Source organism: Microtus pennsylvanicus, chromosome 11, assembly GCF_037038515.1.
Source record: "Microtus pennsylvanicus isolate mMicPen1 chromosome 11, mMicPen1.hap1, whole genome shotgun sequence".
Classification (NCBI taxonomy): domain Eukaryota; kingdom Metazoa; phylum Chordata; class Mammalia; order Rodentia; family Cricetidae; genus Microtus; species Microtus pennsylvanicus.
The window spans coordinates 55,534,671-55,558,229 of NC_134589.1; the positions used below are offsets into that span (position 1 = coordinate 55,534,671).

Consider the following 23,559-nt stretch of genomic DNA (forward strand, 5'->3'; position numbering starts at 1 on the left):
AGAAATCCTGCAGTGTGTGAGGGAATTAGGGACTGTGACGGGCAAGCCAACTGCCTGGTCCGAGCATGATGAGACACAACTGCTCAGTCAGCATAAAGGGAGCAGAGCAGTCGGAGTTCTCTCTGAGCAAGTTAGGGATTTGTAGGAGTCTCCAGGGAACATGGTGAAGAAACCTGTACCGGCACAAGGAGAAAGTGGATGTTAAAGATTTAGCAATAAACTTCCCTGTTTTGCTAGCAGGATACACAGAAACAGACTCCACACAGTTAGTGTGAAGATATTTGAAAATTAAAGATACCTCACCCGTTTTCCCTAGAGCCAGGCATTTATTTTCTATTACAGTTTGTGTCAAAAGCGGGGGGGGGGGGGGGGCGGAGTTGTGGGTAGTGGTATTGCAGGGCAGACTCTCCTGCACTCTGCTGCCATCTTCGGCTTCCTGGCAGAAGCCTCTGCATGCATGTGTGAGACTGCAGTGTTTGTGATGTATTTCTGCGTGCAGGTGTGTGTGTGTGTTGCATTGTGTGTATACTCATTTTAGGAGCTGAGAGGTGGCCAGGGATTCATGTAAACATGTCAGGGAGTAGCAGTGTTTCTAATCAAGTCCTAGACAGATTTCAGAAACCCCTCTACTTGTACCTATCTAGGGAAAAGGAGTCGCCATGTTTCTGTGGCCTTGTATTTGTCTCTCTCTGTCTCCCTCTGTATATCTATCTACTAATCATCATTTATCTATTGCCTATATATTATATGCACATATACATGCACATAATGTTATTAATGTTATATGGCTGTTTTTCTTTATACCCAGAAAACAATATCACCTAGAATCTTTCTTTACTCTCTCAACTTTCCCTTTATTCATATTTTGTTGAACCTCAATTATTTGGTGTATATATGACCAGGTTAGCCTGGAGAGCAGTTAGCGGAGCCCACAGGCACTATAGAGTCCACTGTTCCTCTAATCTGGGGAATGGCTTGGAACTTTAGGATGTACAGATGCCCTCTAGTGGCCTGTGGAGGATGTTCAGGGAGGAGAATGCAATCTCTTCCAAGGCCCTTTGAAAACCAGCCCAGGGGACTGTCCCATCTCCGTTTTGTTTGGTTTTTGTTTTTCTTGAGATGCATAGGATCCCTGCATGTAGCCCAGGCAGGGCTGAGACGCATGTTCCTCCTGCCTCAGTTTCCCAGTTATCAATACTTTCTCTGTAGACTGCAGTTTATACATCAGGTCATAATTTGGGCTTCTTCTAATCGTATGTCTTTCGTTTTTCTCCCCCTTTGCTGTGAACTGATAGGTGCCTGCAATCTGCTGAAGGAAAGCTAATGATACAAAAATACGAAGATCTGCTCTCACTGTTAGAAAAGTAAGCAGCTTCTGCGATTGCGTCGTCCTGCAGATTGCCCCGCCCCCACACCGTGTGCCTTTTGCTGTTCATAGGGCTTATTCTGTGTCAGCTCTGAGACATCACTGTGTGCTGTACGGTATAGCCGAGCAATTTGTGAGTGATTATTCCAGGGTCTTGAAAACAAGTCTCTGGGTAAATGTGGCTCTCCTCTGGTCACACAACTGTTCCCAGTGTCATGTCCCTGGGTCTGTGAACCTTGTGGAGAGGCAGGGGTACCGCACACTGTGCTCTGAGAGGTCAGGGATAGGGATTGCAGTCACTGCTCAGTGAACAGAAAGCAGTAGTGTGTACGGTCTGGAGTGAAACAAAGTTTCGAAATATGGCCTCCATCCTTTGAGAAAGAAAGTGAAAGAAAGATTTGCATCTGGGCCTGTAATGGTTGCTACTCCAAAGCCCAGTGCATCTTTTAGAGGTTCAGGGTCTACAGGCCCCTCCTCCAACCCGGTACTGCCTTCTGCCTTTCACCTGATTCTGGAGAGCAGGGCATAGGCAGAAAAAGCCCAGGTTCTGACATTGTCTGCCGTTGGGTGATACAAATGAACTGGTGGTACCTCTATCTGCCAGGAACCCACACATTTACCCCTTATCCTGTAAATATCCTTTTTTTTCGGGGGGGGGGTGACTTGAGGCAGGGTTTCTCTGTGTAACAGTTCTGACTGTCCTGGAACTTACTCTGTAGACCAGGCTGGCCTCAAAATCACAGAGATCTGCCTGCCTCTGCCTCCTGAGTGCTAGGATTAAAAGTGTTCGCCACCATGCCCAGATACCCTGTAAATACTTAGGTGTATCTTCTCTTCCTTGTCTCCATCACTGGGCTCTTCTCAAACAACTAGATCCACTCCAGCCTGAACTGCCACAGTGGCTTCTGACAGCGCTCCCTGCCTCTATCTTTGTGTCCCTGGGTGTGCATGCTATGCTCAAATCCAATAATGTCAATACATCCCTAACAACTGGAAACCTCTCAGAGGTTCCCATTATTCCCCAGTCCCCCATCCCTCCAGCCTCATCTGTACCCTCCCCTTTTGTCCCCAGTTCATTCAGACTGTTTCTCACGTCCACACCTCACCCTTGCTTTTCATGGGATCATCAGCCACCTCAGCTCAGCCATGGGACTGAGTCAAGAATCGCTCTATCATCCCTCCCATGAGGCTTCCTTGCTCTCCTTATTCCCCTCCAGCTCCTCGCCTCTGCCGTCAGATGTCCAACACCCACTACCCCCTCTAAGACTGATTTTGCTGCTCTGTCTTCTGGTAATCTTCCTGTTGCCCCCCTGCCCCATTTACTCTATTTATCTTGGGTTATTAATTCATTGATTTAGTCTCCAAACTCTGCACATGGCGTGTGTCGTGTCAATGTGTGATAACCGAATCATGAATTCCATGGGGTACTTGAAGGTTATTGTGAGAGCCGTTGTTACTAATATCTTCTCTCTGTGTCTCTGGATCTAAGCATGACTTTCCATCTCACCCCCAAAGACCATGTAGAGTCTTTCTAGTCTCCTCTGATTGCAGTGGCACCACGTGTAAAGATCAGCAAGCTCCTGAAGGGTGCTGCCTCAGCCTGGCTGGGTCAGACCCTAGCTGCTTCTAGTTTGTATCACAGAGCAGGGCCAGGATCTGGGGCTTTGCAGGGTGTTTCTGAGGGGACTGCTGTCTCTGGTTGTTGCAGATACGAGAGAAGACTTTATGAGGACTGGTGTCAGACGGTGTCAGAGAAGTCACAGTACAACCTCTCCCTGCCACTTCTGCATCGGGACCCCCACACCAAGCAGCTCTCCATCAACTTTAGCCCACAGGTCAGCTGGGTGATGGTAACTTCCACCTAACTGCTCTTCCGGCAGCCTCCATGGACCTGCTGGTTTCAAGGGTCAAGAGGCTTTTAAAAGAATTTCAACAACTACAAAAAGAACTTCCACCCTGCACTTTCTTGTGTGGGGGGTTAAATCCTCAGTCAGAATATTTTTGTAAGTTATCCAGGTTTACAATCTTTCTCCAGGTTGACCAGTAGATTTGATTTTTCACAATAAGGAAACAGGCGTGAGTTATATAATAACAGGGACGCTTCTTCAGAAATACATTGCTAAACGATTTTCCATTGTGCACACATCATAAAGCATATGTATACCAACTAAGGCAGCTATGTTGTGACTAGAAAATGTGAAGGTATGGGGCTGTGGTTGTATATGCTGTTCATAAATGACCGAGTCATTGTTGCTTGCTCTTGATTACGTTGTGAAGGACCTTCCGTCATTTGGTCGCAGATTTCCATGACCTACCTCACACACTTACGTCTTGTGCAGGGTCTGAAGTACATGTTGGAATTGTCATTAGAGCTGTGATATCACTTTTTCTGCCTTCAAGGAACCCACAATCCAACTGGGAATCAGTATCTTATTATGTAAAAATCTATCTTACTAGACAGCATATGAAAAATCCCAAAGGAAGGCCCTGGGGGAAAGACCTGATCAAAGGTTCTCCACTAAAGGTTATTTCATCCCCTTGGCAACATTACATTTTATAAATTTTGGAGGGGGCAATGAGTGCCAACTAACAGGTCTGTCCTGGAGGTGTAACTCCTGCTACCTGAAGCATAGCCACATTTTGAGATTTAATAAAGTTTGTCATCTTGTCCTCTGGAAAGATAGAACTCGGTCCTTCTACTGACAACAGGATACATTCTGTTTCTTAATATCACTTCCAAACTATTGATACAAAAACAACTCCCCATAAAATTGCATATATTTGATTACTGGTGAAGGTAGGCTTCCAGCATGTTCTCATTGTGGTTTTGTATTTCTTGTGAATGACTTCTTTTGTTCATATATACCAACAAACCATTCTTTAGTAGAAGTAGTCTCCTTTACTGGTAATTTGTTAGGATATTTGGGGAATAACTCCCAGATAATGAGAAATGAAGAAGGTTGGGGGTGCTGGTATCTGTAATCCTAGCACTCAGGAGATGAAATCAAGACGACTGGTAATTCAAGGCTATCTTCAGCTACAGAGAGGGGTGAGGGTCAGCCTAGACTACATGAGATTATCTACATCTATCTATCTATCTATCTATCTATCTATCTATCTATCTATCTATCTAATCTTCAGATATTGCTCTAGTTTGTCATTTTATTACCTGTCTGATATTTCCTGCATATAGTTTTGTATCTTATGTTGTGGTTTTGTTTAGAATAAGCTTCTCTACCTCAGCATATAATAGTCACACATATTCTGGTTTTGCTTTTTTTTATCTTTTTTTTTATTATTGATAAAAGAAGAATAAAGAAAAAAAAACAAATTTCCACCTCCTCCCAGCCTCCCCTTTCCCTCCCCCTCCTCCCACTCTTCTCCCCCTCCTCCCACTCTTCTCCCCCTCATCCCACTCTTCTCCCCCTCCTCCCACTCTTCTCCCCCTCCTCCCACCCCTCTCCCCTTCCCCCCACTCCTCTCCCCCTCCCTCTCCAGTCCAAAGAGCAGTCAGGGTTCCCTGCCCTGTGGTAAGTCCTAGGTCCTCCCCCCTCCGTCCATATCTAGGAAGGTGAACATCCAAACTGGCTAGGCTCCCACCAAGCCAGCAGATTGCGTAGGATCAAAACTGCGTGCCATTGTCCTTGGCGTCTCATCAGCCCTCATTGTTCGTCATGAGCTCCCAAGGTCCCAATGAGGAGCAGAAGGAGGGAGAACATGAGCAAAGAAGTCGGGACCACGAGGGGTGCACCCACCCACTGAGACAGTGGAGCTGATCTATCTACTGGGAGCTCACCAAGGCCAGCTGGACTATTACCAAAAAAAGCATGGGATAAAACTGAACTCTCTGGTTTTGCTTTTTATATTGAAGTTTTTGATATTCATCTTGAGCATGCTTCAAAGTAAATAGGAAACAATTCATTTCCCAATCTGTCCTACTTTCATTTGTATGGGTGGTACTCTCAGGGCTGGCTGGTACTCTCAGTAGGACGATTGGTATTCTCAGTAGGGCTGGTTGGTCCTCTTAGCAGGGCTGGCTGGTACTCTCAGTTTGACTGGCTGGTAGTTGTCAATGAAGACCTCAGCTCTTAGAATGCAAGCTAGTGCCTGGTGGCTTTATATAAGGAAGTGGGGAGGACTTAAAGCTTTGTCCCTGCCAGGACCTCTCTGTGTTTCCTAAGATCTCATCTTCTGGGCTTTTCATTTTTGCATTTGCCAGTAAACCTAGGGGCTCACAGAAGTTTGTGGGAGTAGGGGCCGGGTGCCTTCTTTCCCCACCTCCTAGTGTATGAGAATACAAGGAAATGCCAGATCAGGGTTACAGAAGTCATGGGCTATTCTGAGTCCATCTGACAGCTTTGTCACGGGCTTCTCTCAACCTGCATAGCTCCTCTGTGGGTGCATGCATGAAGATACTACCCTACCCAAGTTTACATTTCCATCTCTGCATACCTGTGGGTTGTTCAAGCAGGTGATTCACCCCCAGGTGAATATTCTGGCAGCATAGCCTCTTTTCAGGAGCCACATATTCTAAGCATAGGAAACAAGGCCCTCCCCTTTGTTGCCAGTGGCTCCTTTCTCAGTATCTCCTCTTCTTGTTCTTCCATTTTACACCACTGGTCATCTTGCTGCCATCCAAGTTGTCTTCTTTCTGCTGAATGCTTACTCTTCCTTCCCTGAGCTGTATGCCAAGAACTGATGGGGGCAGAGGTCAATTAGAGGCCCAAGGCCTTTAGACCCCTGAGATTCTTGGGTCCTTCCTGGACACAGCTGCTTTCCTGCTGCCCCTGAGCAAACGCTACTTGTGTTGGCTTCTTTCCTCAGCTGATTTCAGTGTTGAAAGAAATGAGCTATCTTCAGTCCACTGAAGTGAAACTTATTCCCGAGACAGCAGCAACCATGTTCTCCTCCAGGGAATTCTATCGGCAGCTTGTGGCCAACTTGGAGTTGATGGCAAATTGGTACAACAAGGTTATGAAAACTCTGCTTGAGGTGGAATTTCCGCTAGTAGAGGACGAGCTGCACAATATTGATCTCCGTCTGAGAGCTGCAGAGGAGACACTGAGCTGGAAAACAGAAGGTAACAGTCAGAAGGGAGTGTGGGGACTGAAAACCCAGCGAAGCTAAAAGACCTCTCATTATCCTCTGCAAACTGACTTGGCTTAGAAACAAAACGCTGCCTCTTTTCAGACGCATTTGTCAGGGGCAGAGGGGGAAATATATAAAACCCAAATTATGTAAGATTGCCATGATTTTTAAGTCTATCACAAAGTTTAATCTAAAATGTGAAGAATTATGGAATAGGAAAGATAATTAAAGTCCCCAGAAAGCTTAGAGTTCCAAAAGAAGATCATAGCTAGCTCATGAAAGTTGTAGAATATTCCATTAACCATGTTAGGACTTTACCCAATATGTGAGAAAAATACCATTTTTCAACCCACAGTACATTGCAAGTTACTATAATCAGAAGATGACTAATCCACATAAAAGCATCTAATTTCTCTGGAATTCCCTAGTAACAATGATAACTCTTATGTATGTGATAGCTAGATTGTTTGTCTTACTGTATAATCAGAATTATGGGAAGGGCTGACTTTCTAATAAAGTCAGGACGGAACGGTCTCTGCTGAAAATGAAGTAACCTGCACAGAAAAGTCTCCTAAATCCTTCAGGCATAAACTGCCATCCATCATAGCACATAGCCCCTCAGCTTTGCCACCACCATGTACCATTTCAATTAATTCTGTTTCTTTTGGGGAGCAGGTGTTTGGGATTATACCATGCAAATAACCAATAGCATTCATGACCTGGAACAAAGAATTCAGAAGGCCAAAGACAACGTGGAAGAGATTCAGAACATCATGAAAACATGGGTGTCTCCAATATTTAAGAGAAAAGATGGGAAAAAAGAATGCCCCCTTTCTCTGGATGATCAGCAGGATCGCAAGGAAAAATACTACAGCCTCATCAGGGAATCTGGCGTTAAGATTCACGCTCTTGTTCAGGTAACAACCGGTCTCTTAGACGCAGTATCGAGAAGGGTGTTTGGATGCTAGAAAGGAGTCTGGGCGTTAGAATAATCAATAGATGCTGTGTCTTCTGAAGGCAAGAATAAAACTTCAGACTAACAGTAAAACAACTAAAGCCAGGAGATCATAGGGGCCCCAAATCAACATGTCAGTATTACCACTGTCTAAATTAACTCCAAGTCGCACCCGTAACCCCTCAAGCTTGGAGGAGATGGCAGAGCAGAATCCAAAATCATTGACTGCGCTAGCCAGTCAGCCCCCGCCCATGCAGCCTGGTGTGGCTCTACCACATTATCCTTCTGACCTCTCTCTAAAGAGCCTTGAGAGATGAGAGTGTGTCGTGACTTCCCTGTCATGATCAGAAGAAAGAACTCACAGTGCCACAGTTAATACAGCCAGGCTTTTTGCCCTGTAGTGTGGTCAGGGCAGATTCATGTCCCACCACCCACAACTAAAGCCTCTCTGTGAGTATTGGGATATAAATGGCCACCAGCCCCAACCCTACTGAAAAAGCCATGGACACTGTCTGGCAGGTTGACTCATGTCAGAAGTCGGGAAGAAATCACTATTCTATACAGGCTATTCTTGAAAAACAATTAAGATGTCCAGTCAGAAATGCTAATGATGACCCATTAAATGAAGGAGATAATTACCTAAATTATGCCATTGAAAGATGAAGAACTTTTTTTTTACTTTGTTTTCTTGACATCTTCTGGTACTAGATTTAGTAATTTTAGGATGTATTTGTTTATCTTTTAAAATAAACTCCCAGGATAGGAATTTAGGGTCTTGAAATTAGACCTTTCTTTCTTTGATGTCTGTGGCTTCCATGCAGTTTAGTTTGTTTGTTGTATTGTTTTGTTTTTCTTTTCAAGACAAGGTTTCTCTGTGTGTAGCTTTGGGGCCTGTCCTGGATCTCACTCTGTAGACCAGGAGCTGACCTTGAACTCAGAGAGATCTGCCAGCCTCTACCTCCCAAGTGCTGGGTTTAAAGGTGCGTGCTACCACCGCCAGGCGATTTGATGCCATCTTAAACTGCTGCACCTTGCTACTGGCTTCAGGGTTTCCCATGTGTCACTTGGTTAACCCAGTGATCATTTAGGAATGTATGCTCTAATTTTCTTATGCTCCACACTTCTCTGCATATCTTAATGGAATTGATGCCTAATTTAGCTCTGTGGTCAGAGAGAGGCTGGGGATTAACTGAGATTTTTTTTTCTGCACCCTAGTCCATAGTCTCTCTTGGTGACGATTTCTTGGGCATTGACAGTGTCTGTGCTTCTGTTGTTTGGTGTGGCATCATTTAAGTAAGAGATGTGATGATGCTGTTGGGATCTTTGGGATGCCTTCTGGCCTTGTTTATCTATTTGTTCTATCAGTTGATGGAGGTGGAACATTAAACTCTCTGTGGTTTTAGATGTGTCTATTTAATCCTTTAGTTCTGTCAATTTTTTCATCATGGATGTGAGCTCTGTTGGCACAAGCTCACTTATAATTTCCAGTGATCATAATCCCCTGATGAACTAACTGGGCCATCATTGTGAAAGTCCTTCTTGATTTCCGATCATACTCCTTCATTTTGAAGTCTGTTTTTTTTTCTGATAAGAATGTAACATTCCCCCCCTGATTCATTAGTTCTATTTGCATTGTCCATCTCCCAACACTTTTCCCTTCAACCGATTTATTTCTCTATATTCAAAATGCTCACCTTTGTAACCAGTTTATAGTAGAAGCATTTATCATTTCTTAGATTTAAAAAATTATGTGTATATGTGTATGTCTGTAGGTATGTGGACCAGTCAGTGTAGATACCCATGGAATCTAGAGATAGCACTGGATCCCCAGATGCTGGAGCTGTAGGTGGTTGTGACCATCCTGAAATGGATGCTGAGAACCTAATTTGGGTCCTCTACAAGAACAGCATGTGTTCTTAACTGTTGAGCTGTCTTTCTCAGCCCAAGAAATGTGTTCTTATCAGTAACAATTCCCCTTTTAACTGAAATCCTTGGATTGTTTTTGTGCAATATGGATATAATGGTGTCTATTCCTGCTGTGTTTTCATTTGCTTTTCTTTCTTCTCTGTTTTTCTGCATCCATGACCTTGTGGGTTCACATATAATTTTCAGCACCAAATGACAGCCCAGTTACTCTTCCAGATTTTACACAATTGCCTTTCTATTGCTAGGGACTGATTGAGGTTTTATCCCGAGGCATAGAGATTTTGGACAGGGCAGGTCCATTTAGCCCCTCCCCCTTGTGGTGGTTAGCTTGGACGGTCCACTTGACATGTATGAATATTTAGGTAGGGAGTTTCAAGGAGAAATGATTTCAGTTGGGTTGGCCTCAGGGAAAGCATGTGAAGAACCTTGTTCAAGGGTTATTTGAGCACACGCTAAGCATGGGAGGCTCAAGTCCGACAGGCTGGGTCCTGAGCTATATGAAGCTGCAAGCGCAAGTTGAGCATTGACATACACGCACTGCTTCATCGTTCCCTGCCCTTGACTGTGACTGTATCCTTCCTGCTTCCCTGACTTCCACAAAACAATGGACTGGAATTATGAGATTAAAACACAACTCTTTCTCCCTCAAGTTTTTATCACAGAAATAGAAGAACTAACTTATATAACATTATATAACATCTATGCTGCAGCAATGTAGTAAATACAGTCATAGAGGAGCATATTCAATCACTAGTATGTTAAATATCGCTAGACTTTTTCCATTAAATTTTAAGAAAAAAAATGAAATAAAGATTTTTTAAGTAAAAAAGAAATGAAAATATGAGGAAGACGTATTGAGAAGAAGAAGGAATCAAAATGGAGTGGGAGAGGGGTGAGAGAGGGATGAGAGTGAATGTATTCAAAATACATTATGCACATTTATAAAATTTTCTAAAATAAACACAAATTTAAAGAAAATAGGGAAATGCATTGACTCAATTATAAATAATTTTCCCATCTTCTTTGTAAAATAAACTTAGAAATATTAACAGTGTCCTCCCTTTCCCCACATACTCAGCAGAGTCATGCCTTCTGTGCTTTCCTGGAGATCTGGGCTGCTGTCCACATTCATCTCTTTTAGACCTAAGCAATATTACTTAGTCTCCTGGAGTTCATGTTAATACAGCAGCTCAGCTTGAGCGAAACTTGCCTTGATTTTGCCTGGTCTTGGAAGGGCAGTTTTACTGTATACAGAATCCCATGTAGTCTGGCTCTATTTCATACACTGTTGCTTGGCCTTCATCCCCACACAGTTCCATATGAAGCAGGTCATAATTGTGTCTTTGTTTTCTCTGGACTTTATTACCTCTTTTTGAGTTTCTACCCCTGCCCTGCTACCTTTAGTTTTTTGAGACAGGGTTTCTTTGTGTAACAGCCCTAGCTGTTCTGGAATTAGCTCTTGTAGACCAGGCTGGCCTCGAACTCACAGAGATCCACCTGCCTCTGCCTCCTGAGTGCTGGGATTAAAGACATGCGCTACCACCACCCAGCTCAAGTTGCTTTGAATAGATGGAGGCATACTCTTTCCTCAGTTTTCAATTTGGCTATGATGTGCCTGAGCGGATTTTCATTGCTCTCACCCGGCATGGGGTTTATAATAAGCTCCTTGGATCTTCTTTTCACCAGACTTGAGAATATATTTTGGGTTCCAGTTATTTTGTTTTAGTGATGGTGTCTCCCTCTTTAACCCAGACTGCCTTGAAGTCACGATCCTCCTCTCTGAGCCTACTGAGAATTAGGATTGCATGTGTGTGCACAGTGTACGTGGATCACTTGTTCATTGTTTGTTTTACAACTACCATGGTCTTGTCTAATCAAAAATCGACTCTATTTTCTAAGCCTGACCTTTTTTTGTGAAACAGAAGTTTGTCACATAAAAGAAGCTTAACTGTTACTTAGTGGAGAAACATACATCTTAGCCCCTGCAAGCTCCTGCACATCATCACATATTATAATTTGCATAATGATGGGCTTAAAGTCATTAAGAAAACCTTAAATCTACTTAGGATGTAAAGGCGTTGGTAATGCATCTTAAAAATCTTAGAATCGTGTCACTTAAAAGCAGGATTGTGAAATCATTAAGTACTAGCGGGACCTATAATGTGGCAGTGTTTGCCAAAGGGGTAAGCGTGAGCCATTTAAGGGAGTCACCTTCCTGGGTTACCTAGGAAGAAGCACAAAGGCTTAATGGAAATGAGGAAAAGCAGATGGATGTCTGTGCCGAGCATCATCAAACACTTGGGCTTCCACTTCTTGATGTCCAAACCTGTTACCATGGTGATACTCAGGGTATCCTGGGTCGAGAAGTGTGTGTGTGGGGGAGACACAGACAGACAGACAGAGATAGAGACAGAGACGAAGAGACATATACAGAGAGATTTCTCATATGGTTCATTTTCTAAATCACTTAGTGGGATGATGTAAGGCCTTTAATATCAAGTGCCAGCCACAGAGCACAGCCCATTTCTAAGGATTATACAAGAAATACTTTGCAGCTCTGAATCCCAGTCATCCTTCTGCCTACCGCACCTCCTCCTCTGATGTTCCTCCCTCCGCAGTATGAGCAGTGAGAGTTGACAAAGTGCATGTGTGTCATTTTCCTCAGCATTTCCCCCTGGAAGGCATCCAGACCCTATCCTCCATCCTCGGGGACAGACGAGGCCCCACATCTCCTTCTCAGACCTGATTTATGTTCTTCTCAGTCAATGGCTTTCTCCATTTGCCAGAATAAACTGTAAGGATGTGTAACTTCGCTGAGAGGTTTTGTTGTTGTTGTTTATTTTTTGTATGAGTTTTTATTGGTAATGGTTTTTCCAGTTCTCCCGTGTTGTTAAATATGGCTTACCTCCTTTCTTTTTTTTTTCTTTTGTAGGAAAACCTGCTTCTATTTGCAGCAGACCCAGCATCCAGCATCTGGAAGACATACGTGAACTACATCGATTCCATGTTGTTGGATGGATTCTTTCTTGCCATTGAGTGCTCTCTGAAATACCTGCTGGAAAACACTGGTGACTACCAATGGAGGGCAACGGGCCATGACTGGGCAGATAGCAGCAGCAGTCGCTACTGTATCAAAGTGAAGTGCAGTTGAGGTTTGCCAAAGTGCAGGGATGTTTTGTGAGTGATACTGAGTAAGCTAGCAGAGGATGGTACAAAGAGAAAAGCTTCAGGACTCTAAACATCACACTCACACATAGCAAGGAGAGGACTCCACCAAACTCAAGGTCCAGGAAACGAGTGGCTGGAGCTGGAGCCATGGGAAGCGGTTACTAAGGCCAGCTTCCTTTGCAGTTGACTTGCGGGAAGATAAGGGGGATATTCTGTGTCTTGGACATGTTCTAGCTCTGTGGCCTTTGTGCAGCACGGAGGGTTTGAAGTTACCAGGCAGAATAGGGAAAACAAAAAACAAAAACAGGACTATGTGTGAGAAAGAGACAAAAGCAAGAGAGAATAAAGCTCTCAGAAGAGAGAAAAATGCTAAGAAGGTAATGAGCCATCTCTGAAGCTATTAGAAAGAGATAAAGACTTTGAGTTAGAGTGGACAAACTGGGGTAAGGTGCACAGAGTCAAAATCCTTAGAACATCTCAACTTGGCTAGTAAATGGTGTTATAGAAAGGGCAGAAGAGTTCAAGACTAAAAATTAAACTAGACCTTCACGTGCTGATGAATTCTGGGTTGCCTAGCAAGGGTCATGTTAAAGAATGGGTCAAAATACATGATCAAAGGAAGATTTTGAAGGCAGAGCATCAAAGTGAGATAGATGGGTGTCTAATGTCAGCTATAACCAAGAGCAGAGATAGCATTAGCAGGCCAACGTGAATCCTGATACCCAGCCGGTGAAAGGATGCAGACAGTAGAAGTGTTCAGCTCAGTGTATCTGCAAAAAATAACTCCATGGCATTGGCAGCTGGAAAAGGTGGGGTGCAAAGTGTGATCTCTGCATGTAGGGAGAGGGCTGCCCCAAATGCAAAAAGGATGGCAATGCACTCTGGGAGGTTGGTTTCTAGATCCTGGGACACTGAAACCTGAAAACTAGCCCTTAGCTACCAACATGAGTGTTCTCTTCTTAGTGAACTGGACAGGCTTCTCTGATGTTGGAAATTTGGGCAGCCTCCCACCCAACCCTTGCCTAGACCTAGGATGATGGATGCCACAGCCACTTTAGGGACAGTACCCACAGAAGGTATATCAGGTTAGTGACCCCACCCTTGCCCAGTTGCTATCTGAATGTTGATATGAAATGGCCTGATGTACCACTAGCCCTCTGATAGAAGACAAGATGGGAAATGAAAGGATAGAGAATTATTGGCAGTGTTCCTCCAAGATCACCAATGTAATATTCCCTTCCCTGAAGACCAGAAAGCATAGGAACCTCGTTTCTTCAGCATACAGCCCTTCCAAATCCTTTGGGTGGTGAATATTTCATAGTAGCACATGAACTTTATGGCTGCTATGAAATTTAAGCCCAGGTGTGCTGGTACACACCTATAATTCTAGCATCTAGGAGGCTGAGGCAAGAGAAACACAAGTTTGAGGCCAGAGAAACTACATAGCAAATTCCAGTCCAACTGGGCTACATAGAAGCACCCTATTTCAAAAAAACAAAACCAAAAAACAACAACAAAAACAACCCACAACAAAACAAAAACAGGGTTTTACAGATAAAAACAGTAGATTTTTTCTTATTAGGTCCATTTCTGCCTCCCTGAGTTGGGTCAAGGCTGCATGTATCTATGGCTTTGATTGGCTTCCTTGTCATATCTGCTCCAGTTTGCATAAATGACAAATTGCATGCTACCTACCCACCAAGAAACATCCCCTGCAAATCACCTGCTAAAGGACTGGCTTGTACCTCCATTGAAGAAGTAAGGCAGTGTTCCTCCTGTCATAATGATGTCTACATTTTATCCAATGTAGAGATTTCATTCCTATGCCAGCGTGTGCGGCAAACAGTCCCATAGCCTTCAAATGTTCTCTCAAATCTTGTAAGCATATGCAGGCTTATCTACTAAGGTATGACGTTCTACGGCAATGTGCCATGTGCGGCAACTGCACATCACACAGCCCTGACTAAAACTCTGAAACCCAGAATGCTCTGAGATACTAGCCACGCCCTAAAAGCTTTGGCTGTCAGACCATTTGAGACTTTGGATCAGGACGGCTCCACGAGCAGTCTGTGTGGCTAGTCTAACTCCCCTGGAGTCCTCCTAGCCCCAAACACTTCAGGCATGCAATGCTCAACCTATTTAAAGACGAATTCCATGGGATTGTTATCACTGTTTGTATTGTTGTTTCCAGCTCTCCCCAGAGATCAAACCTGTGAGACTCTTAATAAACTTGTCTCCCTCAGGTTGAAATGCACTGTTGAGACCCTCCGAGTCCCACAATAATATTCATTATTCAATCTCTGTGGTTTTAAAAGGAAGATCTTAGTCTTCCATAGGATCTATGAGGAGCCTGTAGTTTTTAGTTAAAGTGAATGGGAAAGCTACAGTAGCCATGGCTCCATCCAAAATGTGGCTTAAGGGGTAAAGAAGGCCACCCCACCCCAAGCAGTGGTCCACGAGAAAGGCTGTTTTGTGGCAGGTCACTCTAATTCTGCAGATCTGTCATTCTTCAGGGCTTGGGCTCAGTCTATGGTAGAGAGAGTCATGTCACATCCAAGGTTTAGTCTGTGAGGAAGGAGGAAGGAATGAGTAAGAAAGGGTCACCTGACCCCCTGGGGTCCCATCCAATCTTTCCCTAGTGGGAATCCCATTATTACATATAAATCCCTGGAGAGGTGAGGACTTTGGTCACACACCCAGTTTTAGCTCTTTTACTAAGAAATAAGAGGGCCGTGGTTCAGTCAGGAGACTTCTTTAGCCCACACTCTCCAGCCCACAATACTCTTCCGTTCAGTTTCTACTGTCAAAAGATGCACGACTGTCAGCAGTAACCGGTAACTCTAAGCATTCACCTTACACATGGAACATGGTGCTCCGTGTTATATTTTGACTTAAATCTAGTAAGGCAACTTCATCTAGCAAGTAATCAGCAATCCGTGAATTATTTACGCTGTTTTTAAAATTTTTATCACTGCAAGACTACAGAATTAAAGTAAGCCCCATGGTTATAGAAGAGGAACGGAAAATGTAGGATTGCAACATTTCGCTATTCTTTCCCGTGTGAATGTGGACAGGCACACCCCACTCATGCGAGGGATCCTGGTGGGATTGTGTGTTTGACAACGTGGGCTCCTCTTCAGGAGAAGTGGCATCACCCCAGGAGGCAGCTGAGACGGTAGAAGGGAACTGGCTCAGGCTGGTCTGTCACTGGACCGTGTACTTCAAGGGCAAGAAAAGGAAATGCCCCGTGATCCCCAGGAGAGCCCCACACAAGAACAGGCTCATTCCGAATGTCAGCGGTTCCCCGTGGAGACGCACTACTGCAGGGCCGCCCCCTCCCGCTGTCAGGCAGAGTTTATATTTTCAGTGGCCTGCATTCTCAAGAAATGCTTGGGTCCGACTTTTATGAAACAGTGCCTTGCCCACATGCCCCGCTCACCATCATTTTTGTCGCCTTGTTTTCCAGAGTATAAGACTGGGATCACCCCGATATTTGAAGCACAACTCAGTCTTGTCCCCCCAGAATTAGTTTTCCACCCGTCTCTGGACTCTGGAGTGAAGGGGGGCTTGTATGACATTGTTGAGAGTCTCCTCGACAGCATCTTTGCAGTACCGTCTCTGGTTCCCCGACTGTGCCCACTCAGTGATTCTCCTCACTATCAGGTAACAAACCTGCAAGCATCTGCCTTTCCTCCACATCTGGAAGAGCTCACTAAGCTGTGATGTAACCTCCCTGCTGTTGTCTCACTCCCCCAGGGCGAGCTGGAGGACATGGCTGACTTAGCCAGCCTGCGGAGCATGCTCATGGAGAGGGTGCAGAAAATGATGACCCTCTGCTGCAGCTACCGGAATTCCTTCAGCCAGTACTCCTACCTCTACGTGGAGGACAGGAAGGAGATTCTCGGTCAGTTTCTGCTCTACGGGCACGTCCTCACACCCGAGGAGATAGAAGCCCATGCAGAGGATGGTATCCCAGAGAGCCCACCCCTCCTCCACCACTTTAAAGTCCAGATAGATTCATATGAAAAGCTCTACGACGAGGTGGTCAGCCTGGAGCCCACCAAGGTGTTTGACGGCTGGATGCAAGTGGATGTGCGACCCTTCAAGGCCTCTCTGTTGAACACAATAAAGAAGTGGAGCCTCATGTTCAAGCAGCATCTCGTTGACTACGTCACTAACAGGTAACCCCATTGTCCTAGCTCCCTTCTAGCATCCCAGGCAGCAGGGATGCCATGCTTGGAATCTTCTTCGTATCTCTCCCGGCTGATGGATTCAATTAAAACGGTTTGCTGGCACATCGGGTCTTTCTAATGACATGCTAATTTCAGCCCTGTCCCTTCGTGGTTCACCAGATAATGGTCTGTGTTATTTTCTACTCAGTGCTCAGTGGGTGGGAAGCACCTAGTAAGTGGGAAATGCCATGCGAGACCCTACTCACAGATCCACTTCCTTCCTTCACAGTTCTGACCGTGAAATCTAGGTCTTGGAGGCAGAGGGGGGTCTAATTTTAATTTTTAGATTTTATTTCCTATCACTTCCACCTTGCTCCAGATGCTCCAGCTGTGCAATGTGGAAGTCATTAGAGCTGCAGGCCCTTGTGTGCCGCTCTGTCCCGTCCTAACCATGTCACACATAGACTCTGAAAATCCGTCTCTCCGAAGACTCAGACTGCCTAGCACTGTATCTTATAATCTGGAGCCCTGTTCCCTGCATCACTGTTCTAATTGATTGACAGTCCTCTGGTCACTCCATCTTAGTCATTGTACCTAGAATCTTCCCAGCTGCCTCTACTCCCAACCTTGAGGAGTGCGCATGCGCAGAGAGGGTGCAGCCCCTCTGTCCAATGACCTCCCTTGGTGTGTCAGATGACCTTATAGGGAACACAGCCTGGGCCCACGCCTACATTCTGAGCTGACCGTGCTCAGGGCTGAAGCTGCCCCAATCCAGAGACAGCAAGACCGAGGCATCACATGCACAAAAGAAATCCAAGGGACTGCCAGGTGGTGCTCCAGCACTGTGCAAAGCCTTGCAAAGCACGGTGGGGATGGTTTGCACAGGCCACTGGGGTTCCTCTGGAAGCAGCAGCTGGTTTTGCTACATTCGGGAAAGCGTTTGATCACTGAGGCGGTGGAGGCAAGAGGAAGAATAGTTGGTGGGTGGTTGAGTGCAGACAAAATGGCCCTGGAGAAGCACCATGAGGGGAAGGCTTTGTGGTCCTCCCTTAGTAAGCCTGGCAACCCATAAACACTGGGCACATTTTGGAACATACAATTTGTTTTTTAGTAGAGCGAGTGCAACATGTTACAAATTGTGTGTTGTAGTTTCCAAGCAGAAAGAGACCTGCTATGCTATGCCAGTCCATGCAGGTAACATTTATGTTGGGCAAGGAGACAGGAGATATAAGAGTAAAAGCCCCGACTGGTTTCTGTGGGAAGAAATGAGTGAGCCATGTAATTCGCCTAGTGTTGGTGCATTGAAGACATTTTAGTGGGCTCTGGAGCCCAGGGCTGTCCCAGAAATGATAGGGAATCATGGCCAGAATATAGGAACCTGGTATAGGAGGTAGAATCTGAGATTGGTGTGTGTGAGAGACTCATTTGTCAGTGAAGAAGGTTCCCTGAAGGTAGGCCGTTCCTCACAGAGTGGTCGCCCTCCTGTGTGACAGAATAAAAGACCCTGGCTGCAAAGCACAATGGTGGAGCTGTCATGGCGAGCCAGCACATAGATTCAGGGGGCCTGGCAGTTGGTTTAACAGGATAAATCCACAGCATAACAGTTAGGAAGCCTGAGCTCCTGCCTTTAACTCTATTTCCTTCCTTCCTTCTTTTTCTTCCTTTTCTGTTTGTTTTCTACAGGGTTTCTCTGTGTAGTCCTGGCTGTCCTGGAACTCACTCTGTAGACCAGGATGACCTCAAACCCAGAGGTCCACCTGCCTCTGCCTCCCAAGTGCTGGGTTTAAAGGAGCATACCACCACTGCCTGGCAACTTTATTTCTGAAAATATGCAATACAAGGTTAAATTTTAAGATAGTGATTCTGTCCATTTTGTAACCTCGAGTATTTTATTGTGATAGTGAGGACTAGATAAAAATGAATTAATGAGAAAAAATAAAAGTTACTTGTTACTGAGCATCTGTTGGGTCCTGTGAAACCGGTGACGTCTACCTTCTTTTCATGGCCCAGATAGGCCACAACTTGCCTTACATGTCACTAACTGTCCAAAGTCCAGCTTTCTGTTACCACCTAAACTCTCATTCCACACAGTTGGGATGGCTCGAATCTGACTCAGTCCTGGAGAGGTCCACCCTCTCCTCCCTGTGCCTTTCACCAGACTCAGCAAAAATGACCTCTGTTCCCTCGTCTTCTCTCTACCCCCAACTGGAACCCTGTTGTCCCCGGAGGAAGCTGATGTCACTACAGTCCTCCCAGAGGGAGGCTGACTCTTCTGTATCCTCTGATCCCTGAGCGTGGAATAGAAGTATTCCCTGCTTGGACCTACTGCTGGCTAGCCACTTCCTCTCCATTTGCCCCCAACATCACTAGCTTCACTGAAGTGACTTCTATCAGACAGTACCAAAGGGTTGCTGAAGCCACCTACTAAGCTCTTCTATCAGACAGTACCCACGGCTGCTCCCCCTTGCTGAAGCCACCTACTAAACACTTACGTATTCTTTCTCACCATCGGGCTCACATCCTCTCCCATTACCCTGGTGACCTCTCATGCCCCCCGAGTCTCCAGAACGCCTGATATGTTTCGTTGAGTCTTGCATGCCCCATCTCTCTGCCATATGACTGCACCTGATTGTGTGCTTTCCTCTCAGTAGGGGAGGGAAAGATGGGGGAAACAATTGTTCTCTATTCAAAACTCAGGTGTAAGCATTCCATTTTCTGACCACACCTGGTATCTTTCCACCTCGCTTATTTGGCTGCCCCGCAGTGCAGAATTCTTCAGACCAATCAGAATTTCCAACCCATTGATTCCACCACCTTCTCGGTATCTGTCAGTTCCCCATAGCGTCTCACTCCCACCCTGGAAAGTTCTGACTCTATTTAAATCTCCACATCTGCACCTGAGCAGTTTATCTTGGCCGAGGCCAAAACAAACTGTTCTTCTGATCAGCCCATTTTCAGATATATCAAGTACCTGCTTGTAGAAGTGCCTTCGAATACCGTCATATGTTTTCAATGTCTCTGTCTCTCCCAGACCCCTTTGCCTCTGCTCCCCACAAACTCTGAAGGTTTGCCACTATCAGGAATGATGCTGTGAGTAATGTTGCATGCATTTCATATGCATAGGCAGACATTCCTTCAAGATACCTCCATTCGAGCCGAGAAGCTGGGCTGAGAGCAGGTCAGCTATCTTAAGCCTGCTCCAAGGTAGAGGATAGCCTGTGTGAGCATCACTGTGTCCCGGCATCCTCAGCACTTCTTGGCGCCAGCAGACTGTTTCATCCTGGCCCCTTCAGTGGGAGTGTCACGGTCTTTCACAGTGCTGAGCACAATCCATTACTTTGATAGGGAATAAGGTGCCTTGTCTCTTCATGTCTTTGGTGAAAGTTTTTTTTTCCCCTGTGCTATTCTTATCTCATCTTCTCTTTTCCATTGGACTTTAGTTTGTATTTCTGGCATTTAAGCATTACTTACATTTTTGAGCTGGAGAGAGGGCGCAATGGTGAAGAGTTCTTGATGCTCTTGTAGAGATCAGGATTTAGTTTCCAAACACATGCATCAAGGCTCAGAATCACCTGTATCTCCAATTCCAGGAAATCTGGTGCCTTCTTCTGACCTCTGTTGGAACTGAGTGTGTTATGAATGTGTGTATATGCATAGCACTCATAATTCATAACAAAACTCATAAACAAAACACCAATAGATATAAATTAAAAATAAAGTATTTTTAAAGTTGCTTATATATTCTGTGTGTGATATTTTGCTAGTTTTATATAGATCACCAATGTATACAATATAACCTCTAGATCTGTCACCTGTCTTTCCACCCCATTTACAGGCATCTGTCTGTATTCACATGGTCTACATTCAAACCACCACACATCAAAAATACACTTTAAAAACTGCCTTTGAACTGAACATGTGCAAACTTTCCCATTGTCCCCTAAACAAGGCAGCATAATAACCATGTGCACAGTATGGGCATTGTATGAGGTAATCATAAATAACCTAGGGAGGAGTTCCTTGAAGCACACGGGAGGACTTGCACAGGGAAGATGTCAATAGCATAGTGTTCTGCAGAAGGAATTTGGTACCCACAGGTGGTCTTGGAGCCAACATCCCAACATGCCACGGGAGGATGACTGTGCTTAGTGAACAGTTCCTAGACTCAGCATCACCAAATGCATCTGCCTTCTCCAGTAGGTTCTTTTACTCTTAGATTTATCATGCTGGAAAAATTCTCTTTCTGCCTAGAGATCCAAGAACACGCTCTTATATTCTATTCCTAAAAGTTTAGAAATTCTCTCCCACCTTAAGTAGTTCATTGCTTCAAGAATATGGCAAAGCCCTAATTACTGTAGCTTTGTAATAGATCTTGATATCTGGCGGGGTGGATCTTCACCCACTCAGCTTTCACTGAAAGAGCCTTGGCAGGTCTTGGCCACTCTCTTTTATATAACTTTTATCCATCATTTTGTAAAAGAAAAGAGGCCTTTGAACCTTCTGACTAAATTCGTGCTGACCGTACGTAAGTTTGAGGATTTGGGACAGAATCAAACACTGCTGTGTAAGTCTGTGACGTTTTCCCCATTCACGTCACTCTTGTTTGCCTAGATTTTATAATCGTTACCTTTAATTCACAGGTAGTTTCACAAACATTATTCCCATGTGTGTTTTGCTTCCTCATTCAAAATCTTTTAAAATCATATTCTCTGTGAAAATAGAATTGGTTTTGATGTATTGATTGATTTTTCAAGGTACCTGTTAAATTACCTTATTATTCCTAATAAATGATTTGTTGACTCTCTTGGGATCACTATGTACATAGCCACATCCACAGATTTTATGATTTTTATTTCTTCCTCTTCAGTCATTGTGTTCATCTCAATCTCTTTTCTTACCGCGCTGGCTTGGACTTCCTGTCCACTGTCTGAAACAGATATGTTGACGGGCACCCATGTCTTGAGCCTGACCCTGCAAGGAATTTTACTACTGAGTTAGATTTGCTATGAGTATGTGGTGTATGTATGTGTATGTAAATGTGTGTTTTAAGTCTATATATAGTGTGCAACAATGGTACGTGTGAGAATGTATGTAGTGTTTGTGTGTGTCTGAGTGTGTGTGTGTAGCATGATTGTGTGTGAGTTTAGGGGTTGCATATGTAGGGTATATGCTTGTGTGTATATGTGAATTAGTGTGTATAAATGTGGCATGCATATGAGTATGTATAGAGTATGCAGGATAGCGTGTGTGAGAAAATGTGGAGTGTGATGTGTATGTATGTGTGAATGAGTGTGTGTGTGTGTGTGTGTGTGTATGAATCCTCCTAAGAAGTCCTTTCCTATTCCTAATTTGTTAAGAGTATTTAGCTTAAGTACAAGCCTAATTTTTCAAGTACTTTTCTAGTACCGTGATAATTCTGTTTATTCCTTTAAAATGTTCAGTCTTGAACATTATTGTTCTGATTTCTAATATCAAACCAACCTAGTGTTGCTGGGATAAACCCATCAGAAAGTGTCACGGTTTCCAATCTACCCATGGGTTGAATTTGTCTGCAAATCCTTCCTTGTTGTTCAAGTGCTCGTGACTGACTTTGGCCTCTTATTTGCCTTTTTCATACCGTCTTTGTCAGATTTTAGTTTTGGGAATTCGCCAGCTCCGTGAAAGAAGCTACGGTGCAATTCTACTTGCTTATTCCCTGGGAGAGCTGTGTGATGCTGGGATCCTTTGGTACTGGAAGTTTGATTTAAATGGTTTATAAAGGCATTGGGGCTTGTAATTTTCTCTGCGCGAAGATTTTAAACTACAGATCCTTTAATTGTTATAAAGATATGAAGATTTTCTAGTCATTACTAAGTCATAGTTTCTATAAATGTATTCAACACACATTAGTCATTAGATTACTGTCAGGAAATGTATAGCTTCATCTTATTTCATCTATTCCAGGCCTTTTCGTTTCTATTGATTTTTGATTGCTCTTGTTGGCTCCTTTCCTGATTAGTCTTACAAAGAGCTACCTCATGTGTCCATTGATTCTGTTGTTATAATTTGACTTTTATTTCAACAATTTATTATATCATAGAAGTATTGTTTCCTTTGGGCTTATTTTCTATTTCTTTGCTGACTTAAGATAAATGCTTCATTAATTTTGAGTTCACTGCCTTTTTGAATGCTAGCATTTCGAATCATAAATTCCCTTCTCTGTGGAGGTATACCTACATGCCGGCCATTACTATGAAATATTTTCATAACAGTCTAGCTCTAAACATATTTAACATTCATCTTAATGATGTTTATCCCTATTGGTCTGTGATTTGCTTCTGAGTCACACTGGGCTATGTATAATGACAAGTTTCTGGAGCATGCTGATGTCTGATGAGCTACAGTAAGTTTGTCTAGTTGTTGTGTGCACGGGGGAGGAGGGTATGTCCTGTAATGGGCGTGGTGTCTATGCGCCTAAAGCTTGCTAACTGTTTTAGTGAAATTTGCTGTCTCTTGTTTGCCTTTTTTATTCTACTTAATTATCAAGTGCTGAGCTCTCTCTGCTCAAGTCTCTTGTTCTGAGACTATCTGCAGTGTCCGTGGCATTCCATCACTTTGTCCCATGTTGTGTGGGTCTACCTCACCTGATCGATCTTCCTGTAACCAAACCTTTAACTAAGCATCAGACCTCCTTTATCCCTGGCTCTGTCTGCTGCAGTTAAAGTCTGCTTTGCTGTACATCTCCTGCCGTAGCTAAAGTGACTTCCCTTTGAGTGCTGCTTGCCTTATATCTCTCATTCTCCTTTGGCTTTCAACCTCGCCATGGAATTACATTAGGAGAAAGTTTTACGGTCTGCATAACTGAATGTTTAAATTTCTGTTAGCATGCTCACCTTCAATAGTGG

General features: G+C 44.2%; 1 protein-coding gene across 1 annotated transcript in view; it reads left to right on the forward strand.

Annotated features, from left to right (window-relative positions):
• Positions 1-23,559, forward strand: part of Dnah9 (dynein axonemal heavy chain 9) — a 328,999-nt gene that overhangs the window by 39,968 nt on the left and 265,472 nt on the right. Inside the window, exons 11-17 of the mRNA XM_075992137.1 lie at positions 1,296-1,364; positions 3,075-3,201; positions 6,191-6,446; positions 7,130-7,371; positions 12,268-12,403; positions 15,970-16,166; positions 16,260-16,684. Coding sequence (XP_075848252.1) covers positions 1,296-1,364; positions 3,075-3,201; positions 6,191-6,446; positions 7,130-7,371; positions 12,268-12,403; positions 15,970-16,166; positions 16,260-16,684 — 1,452 coding nt within the window. The remainder of the gene's footprint in view (positions 1-1,295; positions 1,365-3,074; positions 3,202-6,190; positions 6,447-7,129; positions 7,372-12,267; positions 12,404-15,969; positions 16,167-16,259; positions 16,685-23,559) is intronic.